Here is a 24,922-nt window from a genome sequence, read left to right as displayed (position 1 = left end):
GTCATATGTCTTCCTGTTGCCGTCTCTCATTGAACCTGAGCTCACTGATTTGGCTAAACTGACTGGCCAGCGAGCCCCAGGGCCTCCCTATCTCTGCCCACGACCTTTGGTGCCAAGGTTACAGGCGCACACTGCCACGCCCAGCTTCTCGCCCTTCTCCGGACAGTGTCCTCTGGGAGCCTGTCCGGAGAGACGACCCCGTGAGTCACACCCACCTGCTCTCCTTGTCAGCGTACATCTCTATGCACAGGGGATTGATGGTGGAGTCCAGGACAACCCACGAACCCCCACGGAGCTCGGCATAGGGTGGGATGTAGATGAGAATTGGTTGCTTGTACTTCCGGAGGCCATCCACGATGTAGGCTCCAAACTTCAGCATCTGTTCATACATGTCTACAAAGCGAAGCCTGCTTAGGGGACTTGAGTCCCAGTGACACAGCCACAAAGCATACAGCCTTCTCTGCCCCATGCTCCTGGAGGAGACTGGGAGATCTGGAGGCTGGAATGGGTCTGGCTCCCTCCCTCAGTGGCCATGTGACCTTGGGCAGGTTGCTCTCCTGCATGGGTATGTCCTCATCCGTGAATTCAAGAGCATGGACTGCAGCTTCCTGAGTGCCTTCCAGCACTGAGTGATGCCCCAGCCCACCCACGAATCCAGTACACACAACCATAGAACAGGTCCCTGCTCTGCATCACCAGGAGATCCCTCCAAGTCCCCGGGCACCCTATGTGGTGACACTTTAATACTGGATCAGGGACATGTGTGGAACCAGCGCATGCGACCCTCACCGCAGGCCTCCCCATTCACAAACGAGGGGTTCGGGGCTCAGAGAAGTCACCCAGGTACCAACACACGTGGGCCTCTCTCCCTCCTCAGCTCCTCCCTCGGCAGCCAGAGGGTACCACTATCTCTCTGGACATTCTGGGTGACTTAAAGGGACTCGTGCAGCCATGAGGTCAGCTCTGAGGAAGGTGGATGGGCCTCATCTAACCACACGGGAAAGTGACTGACTGCCCAGGTCACCAGGGAGCCTGCAGAGCGGACCGTCCTGCCCTGCCCTTCTCATGACCCCAAGGAGTCACCTGCCTCCAGCGCTCAGTCCCTCATCTATAAACCAGGCAGTTACTTGACCTGTGGCCTCATGGGACTGTTGAGAGACACAGCTGGAGTGACACAGTTGGATTGACACAGAGGGACTGATACAGCTGGAGAGACACAGCTGGACTGACACAGCTGGAGAGACACAGCTGGACTGACACAGCTGGAGAGACACAGCTGGAGAGACACAGCTGGAGAGAGACACAGAAGGGCTAGACTCACCCTTCATGCCACCGGAGAAGCCTCTCCAGTTGGCAAAGATCATGAGGGGTAGGTGCTCCTGGTTGAAGTCCCTTATGACCTGTGCGGTCTTGTAGGCAGAGTCCGGGAACCACACCTGGCCTGCCTGCTGGATGATCTGTGACGAGGGACACTTAGGTCAGACATAGGGACAACAGGGCCTTGCCCTCTACTATTTTATGTCAGCTTGACACAGCTAGAGTCCCTGGAGAGGAGGGAGCCTCAGTTGAGAAAAGGCCTTCCTAAGATCCAGGTGTAGGGCATTTTCTTAATTAGTGATTGATGGGGGAGGGGCCAGACCATTGTGGGTAGGGCCATCCCTGGGCTGCTGGTCCTGGGTTCTATAAGAAAGCAGGCTGAGCAAGCCATGGAGAGTAAGTCAGTGAGCAGCACCCTCCATGGCCTCTGCACCAGCTGCTGCCTCCAGGTCCCTGCCCTGCTGGAGTTCCTGTCCTGACTCCCTCCAATGATGGACTATGATCTGGAAATAGAAACCAAATGAACCCTTTCCTCCCCAGGTTGCTTTGGGCATGGTGTTTCATCACAGTAGTAACCCTTACTAGGACATGTGCCCATATACATGTACCAGAGCCAGGACTCCCCCAGGAACCCATGATTAGGACCTCAGCAGTCCCCCATTCTCATGCCCAGCCTGGCACCACAGCAGTTAAGACCTCACTGCCACCCCCAGCAGCAGGAGTAGTGTGGAAGTGGGGCTGGGGTCCACAAAGGGCCACTACTGCCCCAGGCAAGAAGCCCAGAATGGAATGTTATGTGTCCCATGGAGATGTGGCGGGGCAGCAGGCAGAACCCCCGGGACCAACTCCTGCTCGAGGCCTCTGCTCCCTGGCTGTCTGGAATGTGGCTGCGTCTCTGGGCTGGATGAAAGGGTCCAGTGACCATGGCTCCTGGCCACTCACCTTGGCCTCGGAATCCAGGTTGGCAGGGTCAGCAGGGACAGCCACCTCCACTGTCCGAGTCTCCACGGCAATCACCCCCAAAGGGATGCCCCCCAACCTGCAAGGTGAGCACACATGAGCTCAGCACTGGGCTGCCCCGCAAGCAGATCTCAGGGCTCCAGGGTCTACCCAGTCTGCTGCGGGCATTTCCAGGTGGGACTGAGGGCATGTCGGGGAGCTGGCTGCAAAGCAAGATAGGAGCCCCAAGTTACGGAGAACCATACAGGAGGGCAGAGCTATAAGTGGCCGGCTAGGGTGAGGACAGTCAGGGCAGGTGGTACCCATGGGAACTGTTTGTGCATCTAAGACATTGACTGTGAAACACAGTTCCCAGCGTCCTCCTCCCACTTCAGCTTCAGATTGTCCCCCTTCGTAGTGCTAGGATGGAACTCGGGACTCGGCACATGCCAGGCAGGTACTTTGCAACCTAGCCACATCCCAGCTTTAAATTATGACTTAAATCATCTCAGGTGGCCAGCAGCTGCACACTGGCTACCTTGGGTGCTGAACCAAGTCACCCAGGGAAAAGGCTGGAGCAAGCCAGGATTGGTGGCATAGGTCTGTTACCCAGCTACCTAGGAAGCTTAGCCAGGGAGTTCAAGAGTTCGAGGCCAGCCTGGGCTATATAACAAGATACTGACTTAAAATAAAAAGCAAAGAGCTGGGATGTAGCTCGGTGTTTCAGCTTTTTGCCTGGCATGGATGGGGCCCTGGGTTCCATCCCCAGTACTCAAGACCAGGGAGGGGTGAACAAGTCAAGTGCCACAGAGCCTGGCCCAGAGGAGACCGGGACATCCATGCCCATCATTCTAGGCTAACAACCAAAGCTGCCACTGCACCGCCGCCCTTTACCCCTGCCACAACTCTACCAGGGAAGCCGGGTGGGGCAGCCTCTGCAGGGGGCGCTCCCTGGTGGGGGGTTTGGTCCAGGGTTGTACAAAAAGGGTTTGTAAAATAAATTGGAGGACTATAACTGAAGGCCAATGACACACAACTTTTAAAACTTTAACTCTGCATGTTTGTGTGTGTCTGTGTGTGTATGGTGTGTCTGTCTGTGTCTGTGTGTGAGTGTATTTGTGCATGTGTGTGTCTGTGTGTCTGTGTCTGTGTGTGTATGGTGTGTCTGTGTGTGTGTGTCTGTGTGTGTATGGTGTGTCTGTGTCTGTGTGTGAGAGAGTGTATTTGTGCATGTGTGTGTGTGTCTGTGTGTGTATGGTGTGTGTGTCTGTGTGTGTATAGTGTGTCTATATGTGTCTGTCTGTGTGTGAGTGAGTGTATTTGTGCATATGTGTGTGTCTGTGTGTGTAAGGTGTGTGTATGTGTGTATGGTGTGTCTGTCTGTGTCTGTGTGTAAGTGAGTGTATTTGTGCGTGTGTGTGTGTCTGTGTGTGTATGGTGTATGTGTGTATGGTGTGTCTGTATGTGTCTGTGTGTGAGTGAGTGTATTTGTGCATGTGTGTGTGTATGTTGTGTCTGTCTGTGTCTGTGTGTGAGTGTATTTGTGCGTGTGTGTGTGTGTGTGTCTGTGTGTGTATGGTGTATGTGTGTATGGTGTGTCTGTATGTGTCTGTGTGTGAGTGAGTGTATTTGTGCATGTGTGTGTGTGTCTGTGTGTGTATGGTGTATGTGTGTATGGTGTGTCTGTATGTGTCTGTGTGTGAGTGAGTGTATTTGTGCATATGTGTGTGTCTGTGTGTGTATGGTGTGTGTGTGTGGTGTGTCTGTCTGTGTCTGTGTGTGAGTGTATTTGTGCGTGTGTGTGTGTGTGTGTCTGTGTGTGTATGGTGTATGTGTGTATGGTGTGTCTGTATGTGTCTGTGTGTGAGTGAGTGTATTTGTGCATATGTGTGTGTCTGTGTGTGTATGGTGTGTGTGTGTGTGGTGTGTCTGTCTGTGTCTGTGTGTGAGTGTATTTGTGCATGTGTGTGTGTGTCTGTGTGTGTATGGTGTATGTGTGTATGGTGTGTCTGTATGTGTCTGTGTGTGAGTGAGTGTATTTGTGCATATGTGTGTGTATGGTGTGTGTGTGTATGTTGTGTCTGTCTGTGTCTGTGTGTAAGTGAGTGTATTTGTGCATGTGTGTGTGTCTGTGTGTGCATGGTGTATGTGTGTATGTTGTGTCTGTCTGTGTCTGTGTGTAAGTGAGTGTATTTGTGCATGTGTGTGTGTGTCTGTGTGTGTATGGTGTATGTGTGTATGTTGTGTCTGTCTGTGTCTGTGTGTAAGTGAGTGTATTTGTGCATGTGTGTGTGTGTCTGTGTGTGTATGGTGTGTGTGTGTATGGTGTGTCTGTCTGTGTCTGTGTGTGAGTGTATTTGTGCATGTGTATGTGTGTCTGTGTGTGTATGGTGTATGTGTGTATGGTGTGTCTGTATGTGTCTGTGTGTGAGTGAGTGTATTTGTGCATATGTGTGTGTCTGTGTGTGTATGGTGTGTGTGTGTGGTGTGTCTGTCTGTGTCTGTGTGTGAGTGTATTTGTGCATGTGTGTGTGTGTGTCTGTGTGTGTATGGTGTATGTGTGTATGGTGTGTCTGTATGTGTCTGTGTGTGAGTGAGTGTATTTGTGCATATGTGTGTGTCTGTGTGTGTATGGTGTGTGTGTGTGGTGTGTCTGTCTGTGTCTGTGTGTGAGTGTATTTGTGCATGTGTGTGTGTGTCTGTGTGTGTATGGTGTATGTGTGTATGGTGTGTCTGTATGTGTCTGTGTGTGAGTGAGTGTATTTGTGCATATGTGTGTGTATGGTGTGTGTGTGTATGTTGTGTCTGTCTGTGTCTGTGTGTAAGTGAGTGTATTTGTGCATGTGTGTGTGTGTCTGTGTGTGTATGGTGTATGTGTGTATGTTGTGTCTGTCTGTGTCTGTGTGTAAGTGAGTGTATTTGTGCGTGTGTGTGTCTGTGTGTGTATGGTGTATGTGTGTATGGTGTGTCTGTCTGTGTCTGTGTGTGAGTGAGTGTATTTGTGCATGTGTGTGTGTCTGTGTGTGTATGGTGTATGTGTGTATGGTGTGTCTGTATGTGTCTGTGTGTGAGTGAGTGTATTTGTGCATGTGTGTGTGTCTGTGTGTGTATGGTGTGTCTGTATGTGTCTGTGTGTGAGTGAGTGTATTTGTGCATGTGTGTGTCTGTGTGTCTGTGTCTGTGTGTGTATGATGTATGTGTGTATGGTGTGTCTGTATGTGTCTGTGTGTAAGTGAGTGTATTTGTGCATGTGTGTTTGTGTGTGTGTGTGTGTGTATGTGTGTGTGTTCACTGTCAGGGTTCTTCCTCTCCACCTGTCTTCTGATACGGGGTCTGTCATAACCTGGAGTTCACCAGAAAGCTGCTGGCTCTGACTCTGTAACCCTGGTGCTGGAATCCCCAAATTGCCACACCCGACTTGTCATATGGGTGCTAGGGATCTGTATGCTTACACGCTAGCTGTCTTAGCCATCTCCCTACTCCCTAAACTGGATTTTGCATTCAGAAAAATCTAAGGACCAAGAAGAAAAGGGCCCTGGCAGCCCCAGCCTAGTGCCTAGAGTCCCGTGCCTGGTAAGCAGGCAAGTGCAGCCCACCCCGATTTCACGTTACCTCGCTCGTCCGGTCACCACAGTCTGAGCCCAGGGTGCCATGATTTCCGTGAAACTGCCATGATCGAAGAATCCGCTCTGCCAGGAGCCCTTCAGAGCTGTGGGCAGGATGGAAGTCCTAGCTGAGAGCTGGGGAGGCCCAGGGTCTGCCTGGCGGGCACACCGCTGTGGCCCATCTTTGACCGGATTCTGGCCCTGAGCTTCAGCTCAGTATCCCTGAGAGGAAGCCAGCCACTCATGTCCCGGACAGACACATTGTGACAGTGGCACTGTAGCCATTGATGAGGGGGAGGCGGAGGGTGTTGGGGTGTGTGTGATGCAATCGGCTGCCACTTTGACAGTGCAATGGCTGAGGGTCCGGAGTTAATGCAAATGGCTGTCCCTCTCACAAGAGGTAAAAGGCCTGGCAGCATGTGACTCAGAATGATGCAGAGGCTGGATGCCAGGGAATAAACCCTGCTTCAGGCTCTGGCTCAGGGCTCGGGGCTCAGGGCTGGCTCCACAGGACAGAACACACAGTAGGTAAGAAACCGAACGCCTTCTAAGGGAGATACAGCTGGAGGGAAAGGGTCTATAAACCCAAGAAGCCATCGGGATCCTTCTGCTGGTGACAGGATATCCTTGTCTCCTGCACGGCACAGCTGAAGGCAACTGTACGTGAAATTCTAAACATGGGCCAGGGTGATGGGACAGCTCAGCTTTCCCATGTGGGTGGGTCTCAGAACAAAGTACACCTCCAGGAGAGGCTTTCCTCGGAGAAGGGGGAAACATGCGTGCATGCGTGTGAAAGTGTGTGTGTGTGTGAAAGAAGCCAACTTCCTTTGTGAGGGTCTAGCTGAGGGAAAGAGGTAGGAGAGAGGCCCGGCTTGTGCTGAACCCTAAGCCTTGGCTCCGGAAACCAGAGCTGTTTCCAAGCCTTGTTGGTCTGTGACTCAGGAAAAGCAAAGTCCAGTCTCCACCCCCTCCTTTGGGCTCACAGCACCCACCCTGGGAAACGGGAACAGACATAAAAGTTTCCCAGCAAGACAGCCCAAATCTGGGGTCCCCTGCAAACACCTTGGGACTTACTTGGGTGAGGCCTCCCTGCAAGCAGCCACCTGGGGTCGTAGGGAGCTTTGGAGGGGACGAATTCAATTTCCCTGTCGATGGGGTCCGTAGGAGTGATGATTGGGACCGGGCTGTGATTGTCCTAGGAAAGAAAGGCAAAGCCATCCCACTCAGTCCCTGGGGTGTGTCAGGGAGGACTACCACACATCCGAGTGCTTTCCCCAGACTGCACACGTCTAGCTGTGCAGCTATGCCCTTACCGGGGCTTCCAAGCCACTGCTCCTGCTGTAAAATGATAGGCACCTCCTGTCTAAATTCTTCTGAGACCTTTTAAGAGGCTGTTCAAATAGAGTCTGGGAGCCACACAGGACCAGAATTCTCCCAGCTACATGATTGAAGAAATGGAGGCTCAAACATCTGCTGGTCAAGATCTAGGTAAAGCAGCCCTGTGGGACTATTGACAACTATCAGGACTGTCCAGGGTAGCCTTGGGAGGATCTGCAGAGAGCAGAGTCATGAGCATCAGTCCTCCTCATCACCATGGTAACACAACTACACAGAGGAGGAACATGAAGGCTCAGATGGACTGGGAGCTGGCCCAGGATTACAGTACCCCTGAAGACGAAGCCAGGAATGGATTCAGAGGCCCGCTCTGGTCCAATGTCACCCTTTTCTAAAGGATCAGCAGACAGCATCCCTAAGTCCTTATGACACCTCAGAGCCTCCCCCCAAAAGCAAAGGATGGGGTTGGGCATCAGAGAGGGAGAGTGGGAGGCCAAGCAGGCCTGGTCCCATCTGTGGTGCTCCTTTCCCATCCTCCCTATCACCATGAGCCTAACCCCACCGGTTCACAGGCTCCAGGCTGCCAGGGAATAGCGCACCTTTGGTATGTATGATAACCATTCCAGAATGGTGCAGATTCCCTCGAAGTCATCTGGCACAGTGACGTGGGAGACCCCATTCATATGCATGATCTGCACACCCCCCAGCTGGTTGTTGGACGTGTAGACTTCTCTTCCGAGGACCTGAGTTGACACAGCACAGTTAACAAGGCCACTCCATCTTACTGGGTCCTCTGCTCTGGCCGCCTGTCACAATGACCTGGGAGCTTCTGAAATACCTGCAAAGGGCTGTACCTAAACCCATACCTTCTGAGCCTTCAGGGGGAACACCAGGCATTGGTGGTTCCTACATCTTTAAGATTCCCAGGAAATTCTGATGTGCAACCCAATTGAGGAGCCACCAATGCCCCCCAAAACTGGACCAAACCTAAATTACACGTTTTCCTTTTTGAGAGTTGCCATGGTCATGGTGTCTTCACAGCAACAGAAACTGGCTAAGACAGCGGGGCCACTCAAGGCCTGGCTGGGTCCCCACACCACCCCACCCCTCTCCAGGCCTCGCCTCCGGCACCTTATTGAGAGCACTGGCTCCAGTGAGGATGATATGTGAGTTCTCCACTTGGATCACCCGCTGGCCAAGCCTCACCAAGTAGGCCCCGATTCCGAGGGCACGGCAGGTCACCTGTGGAGACAGGACCCTTCTGAACTCCAGAAGCTGGTGGGCTCAGCCCCCACAGAGAGGGGTATCTCATTGTGTGTGTATGTATGTATGTGTGGGTGTATATTTACTTTGTGTGTATGTATATGTATGTGTGGGTGTACATTTATTTTGTGTGTATGTATGTGTGGGTGTACACTTATTTTGTGTGTATGTATGTGTGGGTGTACATTTACTTTGTGTGTATGTATATGTATGTGTGGGTGTACATTTATTTTGTGTGTATGTATGTGTGGGTGTACATTTATTTTGTGTGTATGTATGTGTGGGTGTACATTTATTTTGTGTGTATGTGTATGTTTGTGTGAGTATACATTTATTTTGTGTGTATGTATGTGTGGGTGTACATTTATTTTGTGTGTATGTGTATATATGTGTGAGTGTACATTTATTTTGTGTGTATGTGTATATATGTGTGGGTGTACATTTATTTTGTGTGTATGTATATGTATGTGTGGGTGTACATTTATTTTGTGTGTATATGTTTGTATGTGTGAGTGTACATTTATTTTGTGTGTATGTGTATATATGTGTGGGTGTACACTTATTTTGTGTGTATATGTTTGTATGTGTGAGTGTACATTTATTTTGTGTGTATGTGTATATATGTGTGGGTGTACATTTATTTTGTGTGTATATGTTTGTATGTGTGAGTGTACTTGTCACAGTGTACATGTGAAGGTCAGAGGTTAGAGTCAGCTCTCTCCTTCTAGCACGCAGATTTCACAGACTGAATGACAACCACCTTTGCCCACTGAACCATCTGAATGGGCCCTTATTTATTTATTTGTTTGTTTGTTTATTTATTTATTTATTTTGGTTTTACGAGACAGGGTTTCTCTGTATTGTTTTGGAGGCTGTCAGTCCAGCCCAGCCTCGAACTCACAGAGATCTGCCTGCCTCTGCCTCCTGAGTGCTGGGGTTAAAGGTGTGCGCTACCATCGCCCAGCTATGGGCCCTTATTTTTAAATTTTATGCTTGTTTGTTTTTGAGACAAGGTCTCACTATGTAGCCTTGGCTCTCCCAGAACTTGCTGCAAAGAGCAGGCTGACTTGAACTCAAAGCAACCCCCCTGCCTCTACCTCCTGAGTGCTGAGATTACAGTTTGGAAAAGTTTGACATCTGATTCCTGCAAACCAGAGAAACAGTTTTGAGACAACTGTTAAAAGTGAGACAAGACTGGGCTCTGTGAAGTTAAGGAGCTCCAGGTGCTGCTGGATTGACAAACTAGTTACATGCTAAGGAATAAGGGAGGTGTGGTTGGTGCCGGCACTCAAGAAGCTTAGGCAGCAAGGATTGCAAGTTCGAGGCCAGCAAGGGCTATGTAGTGAGACCATGTCTCAAAGAAGAGAGGGGAGGGCTTGGGGAGATGGCTCAGTCAGTAAAGTGCTTGCCAAACAACCGTAAGGATGTGAGTTCAGATTCCTAGTCCCCATGGAAACCCAGGCACGGCAGTGTGCGCCTGCAGTCTCAGTGCTGGGGAAGCAGAGACAAGAGGATCCCTGGGGCTTGCTGGCAGCCATAGCCAAATCGGCAAGTTCCAGATTCAGCGAGACTCTCGGTTCCCCAAAAAATGTGAAAAAAGGAAGAGACACAGGAGGGGACTCACCATGCTGATGGTGACAATTTTTTCATAAGCCAGGGAGGCCTCTCCTGCTATCATGCCCGAGCCCCTCAGGTTCTCCACGCCCAGGTTGCCACTTTTCCCTATGACATCCACGATGACATATCTGCAAGGACCAAACTCGGCTAAAGTCAAGGCTGCTCTCCAGAACCAGAAACAGAAGCACACATTTCCCACAGAGCTGGGGCAGGAGGGATGAGCACAGACAAACCCTGGGGCATGGAAGAGTCCGAGGCAAAGTGGGAGTGCTTAGGACCCCGGGGCACTACGCTTCTAGAAGATCACGGTTGACCAGTGACTGTCCCTCCCCCAAACAGAGGCTCTTAGTGAGGTGCCACCTTAGTAGCAGGAAAAATAAAAGACCCAGAGACCGATATTAGGGTTCGAGCTTCAAGCTGAAGATCAGATCAGGCCTGGGGAGATGGATGGCTCAGTGAGTCTAGCAAAGCAATCGGCTGCCAGCTCTTACCTGTACCTCAGCTCAGACCAAAGCGGGATCCTCACACTGCTCCCGACCTCACTGCTCCTCGGAGTCACTCAGACTGCTCCCGACCTCACTGCTCCTCGGAGTCACTCAGACTGCTATGCTCTCCTCAATGTGGCTAGACACTAACTCTCACACAGAATGCCTCTACCTTTTATACCTCTCAAATCCTGGGATTAAAGGTGTGTACCTGGCTTCTATAGCTGACTAATATGGCTGCTTTGCTATTTTGATCTCCAGTGGCTTTAATAAACCATAAACAATATATCACCACAACCTTACCCCCACATCACACAGAAAACTAGCTTAGCCTTTGGCCTGTGGTGACACCAGGGACCAGGAGTGAAGACACTTAGTTCATAACCCCAAAAGGGTGTGACACACTGGCCAGAGTTGGTGTGTTAGGGGATCTCATCAGGCCTGTAGGAATGTGCTCTGACGGACACATTTAACTGAGTATTTCCCAAATTTATTTCACTATGGAATTAAGAATGTTTTTCATGTCATTCGCATTCCAGGAAGTCACCTAGAGACTGTTGGTTTGTCCATTTGTTAAATTGCCAACCTCTGACATTCTCCAAGAACGAGCCCCAGGTGACCCCTGAATCTTTTTTGGATAGCTGGGTCATGGAATGTGTCCCCTGAGACATCATGAAAACTGAGTCTACTTTTCCCTGAATGAGCTGATGTTTTGAGTAAAGGATGAAACTTTATAACTTAACAGCAGAGCACCTGCCTGCCATGTACAAGGCTCAGCAAAGAAAAAGAAAGAGGAGGAAGGGAGAGAGGGAAGGAAGGAAGGGAGGGAGAGAGGGAAAGAAGGAAGGAAGAGGAGGGAAAGGAAGAAAAAAGGGAGAGAGAGGGGAGGGAGGGAAGGGAGAGAGGGAGGGAAGGAAGGAAGGTAGGAAAGGAGGGAGAGAGGGTAAGAGGGAGGGAAGAGATAGAGGGAAGGAAGGGGAAGAAGGAAGGGAGAGGGAGAGGGAGGGAGGGAACAACAAGTCATTTGGGGATGACCAGGATGAGTCACCTGGAGATTGTCCCAAGTGGCGTATCAGCACCCCACACGTAAGCTCAGGAGCCCACCACCCACAAACCTTACAGGCCGCTGGATGAAATGTGGTTACACCAGAGCTCGCCAGCCACTTTACCTGGATTCACCTCCATCCTCAATGTGCTTGCAGTGCACAGCATTGTGGGAGCTGATCTGAGTGTAGTCTTGGGGCTTCAGGTACAGGTATCTAAATCCCTTAAAAACACACTTCAGTGAGTCTGCGAATCCAGTTCCATGGACTCGACAGCCTCCAAGTATTTCAAGGTGTCAACACCGTCCAGGGCAGCTGTTCTTATCACCAACTGCACAGGTGCAGTTTGCAGACTCCCAACACCTGCAAACCACAGGGCTACTTTTTTTTTTTTTTTTTTTTTTTGGTTTTTATGAGACAGGGTTTCTCTGTATTGTTTCAGAGGCTATCGGTTCAGCCCGGCCTTGAACTCACAGAGATCCGCCTGCCTCTGCCTCCCGAGTGCTGGGATTAAAGGCGTGCGCCACCACCGCCCGGCCCCACAGGGCTACTTTGAGCTCCTCTCTTCCCCACACACAGCCTCATGCTCTGCCCGGTCATGCACTGTGTAGGAAATGTGCGTTCACTCATGTGTGGACATGCGTGTCCATGTGCACAGGTCGAACAGCCCAAATGACAGGGACCAGAGCGCTTCAGATGTAGAAGTACATCTGGGCTTTGGGATACCTGCTTCTACCTAATGAGACACCTTAGGGGTGGCACCCATGTCTAAATGTGAGATCGTTCACGTTTTGTAAGCACCTGTGGACTAAAGGCTGTCGCTATTTGGTGTACTTTCACTGTGACCCATCCCATCAACTGAGGTGTGGACAGAATTTACTACTTTAGGGATGAAGTCAGTGGCCAAGAGGGCTCAGATGACAGAGCATTTTGAATTTTAGATGTTTGGGTTTGGGATGGACTAAATATATCTGAGGAACATGTTCCGTGGGAAAGTGACCGTCCCACTGTCTCCCATCAGTGGTGCGTGCCTACAGCCACAGCAATGGGGAGGTGAGAGCTTCCTAGAAGCTTGCTTGCCAGCTAGCCCAGATTTGATGGATCGCAAGCCAAAGAGGGAACCTGTCTCAAAAAGAAGGTTAAGTGGTATTAATCACTTTGCATTCTGAGTACCCATGAATTGAGAACCTGGCACATGTCACCTATATGTCCACAAGTTTTTCATTATCATGCCCCCCTAGGGGGGTGTTTCTGGACATTTCTGCCAATTACCATGTCCCAGGGCATTTATTTTGCTTCTTTTTCTTTTTTGAGACAAGGAATCACCACCTGGGCCAGGCTGATCCTGAGCTCTCTCTGTCTCCTCCTGCCTGAGCCTCCCGAGTGTCAGTACGGGTATGTGCCACTGTGCCTGGCTCAGTGAGTGTGAATTGCGCACATGGCGGGCTACCTATGCTCACTGCGCATGTGTGCACCGCACACAGAGATCCTTTCCCACAGTCGTGCAGCAGCCATCAACACCCACCATGCAATGCCCGCTGTGTCTCTTAGCTGGAATGCATGGGGCCAGAAGGAGTTTAGATTTTGAACTTTTTTTTCAGACTGGCGTATGTGCATGTAATAATGAGATGTCCTAGGAGTGGGCACCAGGCCTAAACACAGCATTCATCTATGTTACACAGATGCCTCACACACAGCATCTTCAGGCCCCTGCATTTTGACTGACTCTGGGAATGAGGTCGGGGGCACCTTCCACTTGGGACATCATGCTGACACTTAAACTTTGGGTCTGGAAGCATTTCAGACGTGAGGTTTTTGGAGTAGGCATGATGGTCTCTTCGAGGTAAGTGCTACCGTGCTACCACCCTCGCATCATGACGTACTTTGTGGGGATCTTCCGGGTCCACCCAAGCCACTTGGAATATCTGCTTGATCTCCTCAGCCAGGCCCATACGGGCCCCGCTGTTGGCTGCCAGGAAGATTTTTGGGATGCCCTCTGCCCGGGCCATCTCAGACGCCCGCAGATACAGGAAGTCCTCCTCTATGCCGAAAGAGCCGATTTGGAAGGTGATATCGTTGCTGATGACAATGACATCCCGCCCTTCTGGATACTCTGGAGTCTTAAACCTCATTTTGAAAGCCACCATGCCTATCTGGAAAGAGATACATGCTAAGCAAAGCAACTTCGGTTCTTCCAGGTGACACCTGAAGCAAGCTGACCCCATCTGGATTCTACCCAGATCCTACCTCGTACCCACCTCCCGTCCTGCCCCCATGACCACCTCCCGTCCCACGCCCATTTCCTACCTCATTCCCACCAGGAAGCCGGTTCCTCTCCACCAGCTGTCCCTGGGAGTCCAACACCAGCTCTGTGTATGTTAGGATATCTTTGGGGTACTTTTCTGGGGAACCCCACAGTTTAAAGAGAGCCTGGGGGAGGAAAATCTTGGGGTCACGGGGAGGGAAGCACTGCCCTTCCCAGTTAGAGATAACATGTCAGAACACTGCCTTGTTCTCACCCTCTTTTTAAACTGTGAAATATTTAAAGAACACACACATATTCACACACATTCAAACACACACAAGCATATTCCACAAAATTATAATAATATTAATAATAATGTGGAGGAAAATACATTCTTTTAAACCATCTGAGCTCAGTTTTGGTGGAGGTGATTTTTATTGCATTTTTATATTTATGTATGTGCACATGCACATGTGTAGGTGCATGCTCCAGTTTGTGTGTGTGTGTGTGTGTTACAGATTGACATCGGGGGTTGCACTCACTCTCTCTCCACCTTCTTTTTTGAGATAGTGTCTCTCACTGAACCCAGACCTCACTGATTTTCTAGACTGGCTGCAGGAAGTCCCAGGGATTACCCTGCCTTTGCCTCCAAGTGCTCAGGATTGTGTGTGCACACCACCATGCCTGGCTTTTTAAAGCGAGTGCTGGGGTCTGAACTCGGGTCCTCATGCCTGCATGACGAGCCCTTTGCCCACTGAGTTGCTTTCCCAGCCAGGTCATACTTTTCAAAGTATTGACTCAACTTGGTACTGGATACATAGCTCCCAGCTACCCACAATTCCAGTTTCAGGGGGACCCAACACCCTCTGACTTCACGTAGAGTAGTGCAAATAAACTCAGGGTGTACACAGGCACATAAGTAAGAATTAATAAAGAACGCCTGGTCATTTCCAACTTTGTGCCTGTGTGTTCCAGGAGCTAGTTGGGGAGTTGCAGATATTATATTACTCTCTCTCTCAGGAAAACCTAACAACACATTATTTCCCTTCCTTCCAAGACAGAGTCTCACTATGCTATCCAGGCCAGCATAAATGGTGCCCCTGGCTCAGCCTCCCAAACAGCTGAGACTACGGGAAGGTGCCTCTGCACCCAGTCCCCCAGACATTGTCAAAGCTAGTACCCATCTCCTGTCCTGGTAACACCATGACTGACCAGAACGTGCCACTGGGGAATGGAACAGAGTAACGCTGTTGTCACTGGGGAAATGGCTCGTGGGAATGTTCAGTTCAATTTTTTTCGGCACTGTTTTTATGACTTCTTGACTATTTTGAGACTAATTACTTTAAAACAAAATGCACATTATCTACACATATGCACATATACACATGTACAGCCTCCTCTCCAGGTCTCAGAATGAGGCCTGGCAAGCAGCAGCTAACTTATAAATGAGCAAACAGATCAGAAGCAGGGGCCGGAGGTGATGACCCAGCCAGTAAAGCAGAGACCTCACAAGCGTGAGTTCAATCCCCACCCAAGTAAAAACCAGAGCTGGGGAGAGGAGGAACCAGGGTGCTTGCTGGCTGGCCACTCTGGCCAAATTGGCAACCTCCAGCTTAACTGAAAGACCCTGCCTCAAAAAAAATGGGGTGAGAGCAAATAAAGAAAATACCAGATGCTGACCTCTGACCCCTACACACACACATGCATACATGTGTACATGCACCAACACACACACACACACAAATACATGCAAAATACATAAACCAGAAACAAACATTAAACTATTGAGCAGTTTGTCACAGGTCATAGACTTTTGAGTTTACTTTCTCCTTCCTGCCCCTCCAATTCCCTTTGTTGTTTGGTTGCTTGGGTTTTTTTGTTTGTTTGTGTGTTTTTTGAGACAGGGTTTCTCTTTGTAACAGTCCTGGCCATCCCAGAACTCTCTCTGTAGACCAGGCTGGCCTTGAACTCACAGAGATCTGCCTGTCTCTGCCTCCAGAGTTTTGGGATTAAAGGAGTGCGTACTTTGTTTTCTAAAGTATCACTTATCAACAGGATACGATTAGGTTCATTTGGGGGTGAAGTACCATGAAGTCATTCCTGTACTAATCAGTTTTTCTCCAGGAAGACCTCATCTAGAAGGAATCTCAGAAGTGTAACTTGGGATAAGAGATCGATTCTGGTAGAAGGAGGGGAAAGGGCCCTCGAAGGTGGTGAACACCTGAGCCCTCAGGACTTGCCTGCCTGAACATCTCCGGGAAGTCGTACACGTAGGTGGTCCCCAGGGACTGCGCCTGGAATCGCTTGGCCTGGAGCAGGTCCTTGGTGACATAGGGCGTGTTGATCAGCATCCCATGCAGGCTTCCTTGCTTGTTGCCAAAGGACTGAAACATGATCTGGGCAGACAGAAAGAAAAGGGAAAGGGGCTGGAGAGATGGCTCAGAGGCTAAGAGCACTGGCTGCTCTTCCAGAGGACCTGGATTTGGGTTGCAAGTCCTCAGCAAAAGTTCAATGGAGAGGCAGATCCGCAGTGCAGAGCTTATGCCCCTTGTCATGTGACTACCAGAGCAAGGAGGGGTGTGGAAGACAGGAGACAGAGCTCCAATATGCTGATGGCAGCTAGACCCACCCCGCAAGGTATGCAGACAAGAACCAGGGGAAATCAGGCCACCGGCACTATACCTGTGTCACTTTACAGTAGCATACTGTAGTCAGCTGAAATATGTCCTCTGAGAGGCCGAGTGATGGGTACACCCCATCCAATATTTTGTTCTGTACTATTTTTGTAACTTACGAGTTTTGAGTTTCATTTCAAAATAAAAGTACACACACACACACATATACGCACGTATGTATGTATATATATATAATACACACACGCAGGAACACACATACATATATGTACACATAAATATACATATATATACATACATACACACATGCACACACACATGTAAAATAGCTTTGGGTTCATTTATAAAACTCTTTTCTGCAAGGCAGCTAGGGGAAACGGGTATATCTAAGTGGCCCAGTGTGAGTTCTGCACGGTAACTGTCACACCCTCCACTTCTACCTGCAGCATGGCCACAGAATGGACTCTGCCATGGGGCTGTATAGCCCTGCCTAGGAGGGTGAACACACAGGAAACTATGATGCCCACCACATCCTGAAGCTATCTATCGGAGGCTGCCATGATCCGAGACAAAGCGAGGCGAGGGCCACGATGGCGGCCTCTCCCTGATGGCCAGATAGCTGCATCTGCTTAGACTCTGACACTTTGGTGGCCACCCTTACATTTCCAGATCTGGAGTCAGTCACTTCTTTGTAGACGCTGATGTCCAGGTAATAGCCGGACTCGTTGGTGATGAACAGGCGGATGGGGATGGCGCTGCCTGTGGTCGTTTCACGGATGTTGATCTTGACCTCCGCCTGCAGCACACGGAGCTTCCACAGCCGGCTGCCGTAGCGCATGACCATGGCACGCACTGACTCCTCAATCTGCTAAGAGACGTGGTGCCATCAGAGTCTACCCTACACAACAAGGCAATGCTGCCAGCAAGGGACAGTAAAGCCGCAGGAGGCAGGGGGCCTGGCACCCAACACAAGCTGTTAGCTGCCAACAGCCGGTGAGCTACATCCACCCTTGACAGGGCGACAAGGGACGGAAGTCACTGTCACGTGTCACCCCGTCTTTCCCCGCCTCCCAGGCCCTTGCACGGGTTTCTTCTAGACTGTGTGTACTAGTCATGGGTTCTGTGAGCCTACAGATTCTGAAGTCTTCTCTGGTCCCTGAACTATCATCTCCGAGGTCTGCACACAGTGCCCCAGCCTCAGACCTTAGGCTCTCTTCCTGCCCAGAAGCGCCTGCGGAGGACATAAGTCCCATGTTGTCCGAGCCCATGCATCTGAATAGACTGGCAGGTTTGTTCTCTCCGGACTCAGCTAACTACAAGTTCATCCTGAAACTCGGGGGGGGGGGGGGGGGAACGGGACGGGGGACGGACACACACAACCTCAAAGCACTGTGGCATGAAGAACCACGGGAAAATGCATCAAGAGCCTGGGAGAGCCCCAGCGGCTCGACCTTGAGGGGGTCCATGATGACAGTGGGCACGAAGTTGAGGAAGATGTGGTTGCAGTCGGTGCGCACGCTGGTGTTGTTGAACGCCACCTCCAGCTCGTCCATGGCTTCCAGGAGCAGCCGCTCGCCTTCATTCTGCAGGTACTCGAAGGAGGCTTCCTGCCAAAGGAATAAGGCCACCCTCAGCCACGGGCCTGCACCTAGCTGGTGAGGAGCATGGTTCCCTCCTCCTAGGATGTCTGGTGAGATGCAGAGCCCGGCTGAGAGCAGGAAGAAACCGAGGCTGAGTGTCACAGTCAGACTTCTGGCCTCTGCACCCTGATGCTCTGATATCTGGGGCTGTGGCAACAGGGAAAGCTTGGGAGATTGTAGGGGTGAGCCCACAAAACTCTTCACACCCATAAGGGCGGAGATAAGGAAATTAGCACAGGTGAAGATAAAAGGAAGCGAAAGAAGAAGGAAGCCCTCTTTGGAAGCCTGCCACGCTTCTGATTCCTCAGCCTGTGTAATTCTTTCTCTCTTTCTCTGGTAAATAAACATGTTATATTCCATATTGCATTGGCCTCCCGTCTCAGCTGCTGTCAGGAGAGAAAGCCCACGCCTTCAAAGAGGTAGGAGCCTCCACCTGCCCAGCCCGGAGCCCACTACGTCACGGCTGGGCCAAAGAACGCCAGCCCTTGGAAGGCGGTGTGCTTGTGTTCTCCCGAGCTTCTTTTCTCTCTCTCTCTCTCTCTCTCTCACCTGTCCAGCGAGCATGACTCTGCTTGGCACACTTACACAGAACACCGGCTTTAGGGACGCAGTGCAAGCGTACCCACCTCCCGTTGCCAGCAGGACGGGAATTCAGTTTTCAAGTGTCCACTTGCGCCTGCACTGCCATTAGGCGCTCCCACCACAGGAGCTGCCGGGCGACCCCCAACCTTCAACCGCTGTGTTTTACCGCCTCTTCCTCCAGCAAACTTCTTCCGCTGCAGAGTCGCTGCCACCCCACACACACACACACTGCTGCCTGCTGAGTTCCTTGTGATGGGAGTGGTGCAGCAGAGCAGCACAGAAGTCAGAGCAAGGCCCGGCGCACACAGTGTGGCGGCAGGCCGCTTCTCCAGCTTCAGGATAAACAGCTCCCCTCGGTTCCCCCGCCTGCTTTCTGGATGCCGGGGTCCCTGCAGCGGCTGCTGTTACAGGCTGGATTCAGGGTTCTAGTGTCCGCCATCTAAGCCCAGCTCATAGGGTTTCATTTTGTAGCTGTGTCTCTCAACATCCTCAGGCCTTTCCCTTCCTATATCTGTTCGTTAATCTTGTACAGGCTGTTATTAGCATTTCCAGGTTCGTTTTGGTGAAGAGCGATCTTCCGAGGAGAAGCCGTGTTTGGCAGTACACCTTCGCCATCTGCTGGCCACGCGCGGTTAACTACAGGTATTTTAATCTAAGACAAAACTAATGGGGATTTTTCCAATTCAAGAATTACTAATTGTTGGTAAGAACATCTAATTATAGCATGGCATGTAACTTAACACCGCAGGATTTTAGAGATTTTGTTAACAAGATCATGGGTTATGCAGTAAAGGACAATTATGATATTTTTCATATGTATTTGTGTACCATGCTTGTGATTAGTGTGTTAATACATGTAATCACATGGAAGAAGCATGGCAAACAGACAGATAATAGACAAATTTAGAGTCAAAAATTCATGAAAAAGGGGATTTAGTTACCAAAACGGATAATTTGGAATTTAATCAGAACAACCTTCGAGACACATTTAATTCAATGTCCACTGCATTTATGGCTAAGATGAAGTCTAGGCAGGAGGAACTTTCCAAATTAGCAGGGTTAATTCAATCTGTGTCTGACAATAATGACCATCTAGCATACCGAATATGTTTTCTGGAAGAAAAAATAGATGCCTTTGGAGTTTTACGGGAGGATGGTATGAAAAGCTTGGAATCACACTTAACTGAACAGTCCAAGGACTTGGAACAATTTTTAATGCAGGAAATCCAAGACCTCAGAGATGACATGGTCACAAAATTTCAATCTTTAGAAGATACATCGTCTGAAACAGCAGATGCTGAGGCAATAGATGCTAGGCTACCAGGAAATAAAGGAATCATAGCTACTAGACATCCTAAGTTACTGGCCTTTCCAGTAACTATAACAGAAAGGCCAGCATCGCAGAGGAACCAAACTGGTTCCACTACACATAAATGGGAACCTATTCCCATGAAAGAAATGAAAGGTATAAAGCAAGCGATAATGTCTTATGGGGTCCACAGCCCTTATGTGAAGCAGTTATTAAGCACATGGGTGACTGCTAATAAGATCACTCCCTCAGATTGGCATGCTTTAATATCTGCGGTGCTGGACCAGTCTTCCCAAATACAGTGGAAAGCTTTGTGGAGACAGGAAGCCAAGGCCCTCAAACTTCAAGGTTTGAAGGATGGCTTTGAAACTCCCCAAAGTAAGATTATTTGGGAGGGAGAATTTGCTGACCCACAGGTCCAAGCTGGCTTTGATGAGCATACATTTTATTTATGCCCAACAGCGGCACAGAACAAGTTGAATAAGGTTCGTGAACCAGGAGAAAAAGTTGAATCATATTCAAAAGTGATACAGGGTCCAAGAGAAAGATTCTCTGAATTCTTACAAAGATTATCCTGATCCAAATATTAGGCGACTTCTTACAGAATCTTTGGCTTATGAGAATGCAAACCCACAATGCAAACAGATGCTGTGGCCCCTAAAGTTCAGATCAGCACCATTGGAGGAATGGGTCTTGTATACAACTAATATTGAGTATGACAATCCAGAGACAGGAGCCTGGGTAGGAGAGGCCATTTCTAAAGGATTAAAGTAGCATCAAGATGACAAATGGCCTAACCATGAGGAGATACAGACTTTGGTTGGGGAAGCAATCTCCAGAAGTTTCAAAAGACATCAAAACTCTAGATGTTTTAACTGTGGTAGAATAGGACATTTAAGTAGGAACTGTAGACAAAGCATTCCTAGAAATAATGCTTCTACCAGGAATGCTTAGAACAGAAGGCCTCACCCTTCTGGTCTTTGCAGGAGGTGTGGCAAAGGCAGACACTGGACCAAGGAATGCTGGTCGACCATCAGAAACAGAACTCATCCTATATATATATAACACACATCAGATCCCATATGGGTCTGCCAGGTCCCCTGGCGCAAGGCAATGAAGAGATTGATCGTTTAGTAATAGGAAGTATGTTGGAAGCTTCAGAATTTCATAAGAAACACCATGTCAACAGCAAAGGTTTAAAGAAGGATTTTTCTATCACCTGGCAACAAGCCAAGGAAATAGTAAGAAATTGCCCCACTTGCTCATTCTGTAATCAAACTCTGTTACGAGCAGGCAGTAATCCCAAAGGTATTTGCAGGAATGAAATTTGGCAAATGGATGTTTTTCACTTTCCAGAATTTGGCAGTTTGAAATATGTACACCATACCATAGACACGTTTTTAGGCTTCCAATGGGCTACTGCCCTCAGCTCTGAAAAGGCTGATTCTGTTATTACACACCGCTTAGAGGTGATGGCTGTTATGGGTATACCTGCACAAATAAAAACTGACAATGCTCCAGCATATGTCTCCAGCAAATTGGAACAGTTTTTCAAATATAATATGTAGCATGTAACTGGTATACCTCACAATCCTACAGGACAAGCAGTGGTTGAGAGATCTAACTGCACATTAAAAGAAATGCTTCATAAACAGCCAGGGGGAACAAAGACCCCCAAATGCAGGTTACATAATACATTACTAACGTTGAACTTTCTTAATGCTAATGAAAAAGGACAAACAGCTGCAGAAAGACACTGGACTACAGAGAAGACTTCTGAGCTGAACCAACCGGTGTATTTCAAGGATGATATGACCTCAGTCTGGAAACCAAGACATGTGTTACACTGGGGAAGGGGTTTTGCTTTTGTTTCCACAGGAGAAGAAAAACTTTGGATTCCATCAAAATTAATCAAGATTCGATCCGAACAGAAGAAACCTCAGGAGGAAGAAAGATGACAGCTCATCTACAAGGTCATATTCTACTATGTGTAAGGAGACCATATAAAAGGAAAGAGAAGTGTTTTGTTTTTGTCTTTACAGGAAAGCTCAGCTCCAAACAGCGAAAAAATACTGGACGTACGGATACCTAAAGAAGAAAGAATAGCTACCCAGAGGACCATCAAACATACAATAATACAACATGTGGTATCAATGTCTGAATCTATCTTGTTATTATAATTTCCATTTCTCTTTGCTTCTAATTATGCTTTAGTCCCAATTCATTTAATTGAAGCTGGCTTTAGAGTTGGATTGGCTCTCCTACTTTAAACCCAAGCGTATTGTTAAAATAAAATTCAGAATTTTTGTATTATATCAAAGAGCCATTGATATACAAAATTAGGGACTGTCATCTGTGGATACTCGGTTCCGTTTCTGAAAGTCTAATCTCCTTCTCGTTACTATCTTCCTTAGGGTTGCCTTTCCCAGTATACATACATATAAAAGTTGAAAATTTCTTTGTTAGCATTAATGTTTGAGTTTTCCAGAGAACAAGGAATTTCCTGACAGCAATCTCCAAACACTTTGGAAAGAAAATGGGGCCCCACCTCATCAACTCCACCTGATTCGACTTGATACATCTGAACTGCCCCAAATCATCAACTCCACCTGACAGGTACCATCCTGAAACCAGTTTGGGACTACATCACTCGACACAACTCCAGAACAAGGAACTGATACAGTGCATCATCTACAATCTGATCAGAGCTTCAGATAAGAGCGTCAATCAAAATCAGAACTCCAGTCAAGAACTTCAATCAAGCATCTCCTGCCAATCAGAGACTAGTTAACCTACCTAAGACTCTTGTTACATTAACATTTTCTTTCCACAGATCCCCATGAGATTGTCATCGTCCCATTTCAGCAGGAAATAGTTTTGAGAATTCCATGCCCTATTTCCCTACTGTTGATATCGAAGGATAGTTTACACCTGTTAGTGTTAGTTTTCAATTATTTTAGGGTTGGGATTAGAAGGAGGTGTTCAGACTTAGGTACCCCTTTCAGATAAGTTTAGGATTTAGATGAGATAGATATGTTTAGTTTAGGAAATAAGTAGATTATAACTTGCTTATTACCTTCTATGTATATATGTTGTATATGTTTGAGTTTTGTATCAAATTTAAATCTTCTATTTAGACTAAAAGGGGAATTGTAGGGGTGAGCCTACAAAACTCTTCACATCCATAAGGGTGGAGATAAGGAAATTAGCACAGGTGAGGATAAAAGGAAGAGAAAGAAGAAGGAAGCCCTCTTTGGAAGCCTGCCACGCTTCTGACCCCCCAGCTTGTGTAATTCTTTCTTTCTTTCACTGGTAAATAAACATATCCGTATTGCAATGACTCCCGTCTCAGGAGATGGCTCAGCAGGGACAGGTGCTTGCTGTCAAGCCTAATGACTTGAGTTTGGTCTCTGGAACCACACAGCAGAAGGAGAGAATTGACTCTCTGACCTCTCTATACACGTGAAGTAGTGTTCCCGCCACCAATAAGTACACATATAAATGTAATTTTGTAATTTTTTAAGAAACCATCAGTGGCAGATTTAACTTTTTTTAAACCACCCCCCCCACACACACACAGTACGTCCATGAGCGTGTAAATAGCAGGTATCGTGAATGGGTCTTTGTTCACATAGAGCCTGGTTCACAAGAAAAATGTCCTGGTGTCTGTTCACACTGGCTCTGACCTTCCATTTCGGGATGGAATCAATGTTACTGGTAGGGCTGGCCCCGGCCCCTCCACAGCAGAATTCTTGGTACTTTCACATAGTATTCTAAAAGTATATGTGTGTGTGTATGTGTATGTGTGTGTGGTGTATGCATGTATGTTTGCACCTGTGTGTCTCAATGCTCAGGATGTGTGAGCACATGTGTGTTGAGGCTGAGTGTGTGTGTGTGTGTGTGTGTGTGTGTGTGTGTGTGTGTGTGAGTGCAGGTGCCCAGGGGACCCAGGGGTGTCAGATGCCCTGGAGCTGGAGTTACAAGCAGCTGGGCTGTGTCTCCAGCCTTCCACTCTATTTTTTGACACAGGGTCTCTCACTGGACCTAGAATTTGCTGATTCGGCTACTCTAGCCTCCTTGCCCTGGGAATTCCCAGCCTCTGCTGGGATCATAAGGAGGTGCCACACCTACCTAGTTTCTTATGTGGGTTCTGGGCTCTAACCCCCATTCCTCAGGCTTGTGTGGCAAGTGAGCCATCTTCCCTACCCCTCAAGTGACTTTAAAATCAATGTGATCATTCGTGGTCAATCAGCAAACAAGACATTTCCTGAGAAAACCAGTATCTTTCCATCCCTTCGGGCTCTGCTCACACAGAGAATGTCACAGAATACAAGAATCCGACTGAAACGCCACTGGCTGGGATGTCTACAAGGTCAGCGCCCTGTGTGCAGAGTACACTTCCTGGTCCGCAGCAAGCAGCCCATGTGGGGACTTGGGGAAGGAGGCCAGAGCATGAAGAATGAGTCCAGAGCATGAGGAATGAGTTCAGAGTGGGGCCGCCTTACCTTGGTGATCAGGTCCGAGTGCCGAATGATAGCACGGATGAAGAACCTGTGGTCGGTCACCTCCAGCCCCTCCCTCACCTTGGCAGCACCAAGGTAAAGATACATCTTATGGTTGGCACAGGGCACAGCGGTCAGGTCGAAGTTACGCATCCGGCTCAACTCCAGCTGGAAAGCCAGGGCGGGCTCCAGGTGGCGGTAAATCCGGTCTTCTGCAAACTGTAGGCAGGCCAGAGAGAGGAAAGTTGGTTTGACTCTGTGAGGACACGCCTGAACAAGTTCCATGCTGCCAACCCCTGGTACTCAGAAATGACCAATTCATTGTGCAACCTCATCATGAGGCTGACGAGATTTGGAGGCCACAGACATTGCTACACCACCTCCTGGGTGCAGCCTGCTTGCCCCAG

The 24,922-nt window shown here is 48.9% G+C and overlaps 1 protein-coding gene across 1 annotated transcript in view; it reads right to left on the bottom strand.

The window, feature by feature from the left end:
* The window catches only part of Acacb (acetyl-CoA carboxylase beta), a 101,560-nt gene that overhangs the window by 5,003 nt on the left and 71,635 nt on the right, over nt 1-24,922 (bottom strand). The window contains 15 exon segments of the mRNA XM_040731305.1: nt 216-393; nt 1,322-1,457; nt 2,260-2,356; nt 5,869-5,965; nt 6,936-7,056; nt 7,796-7,939; nt 8,328-8,438; nt 10,084-10,204; nt 11,731-11,828; nt 13,488-13,757; nt 13,912-14,034; nt 16,090-16,245; nt 17,144-17,347; nt 17,934-18,089; nt 24,519-24,734. Of these exon segments, the coding sequence (XP_040587239.1) occupies nt 216-393; nt 1,322-1,457; nt 2,260-2,356; nt 5,869-5,965; nt 6,936-7,056; nt 7,796-7,939; nt 8,328-8,438; nt 10,084-10,204; nt 11,731-11,828; nt 13,488-13,757; nt 13,912-14,034; nt 16,090-16,245; nt 17,144-17,347; nt 17,934-18,089; nt 24,519-24,734 (2,228 nt within the window).

This window comes from Mesocricetus auratus, unplaced genomic scaffold (genome assembly GCF_017639785.1).
Source record: "Mesocricetus auratus isolate SY011 unplaced genomic scaffold, BCM_Maur_2.0 Super-Scaffold_100025, whole genome shotgun sequence".
In the NCBI taxonomy this organism is placed as follows: domain Eukaryota; kingdom Metazoa; phylum Chordata; class Mammalia; order Rodentia; family Cricetidae; genus Mesocricetus; species Mesocricetus auratus.
Note: the sequence above shows the minus strand (reverse complement) of the source record. Positions and strands in the feature narration are given on the sequence as shown.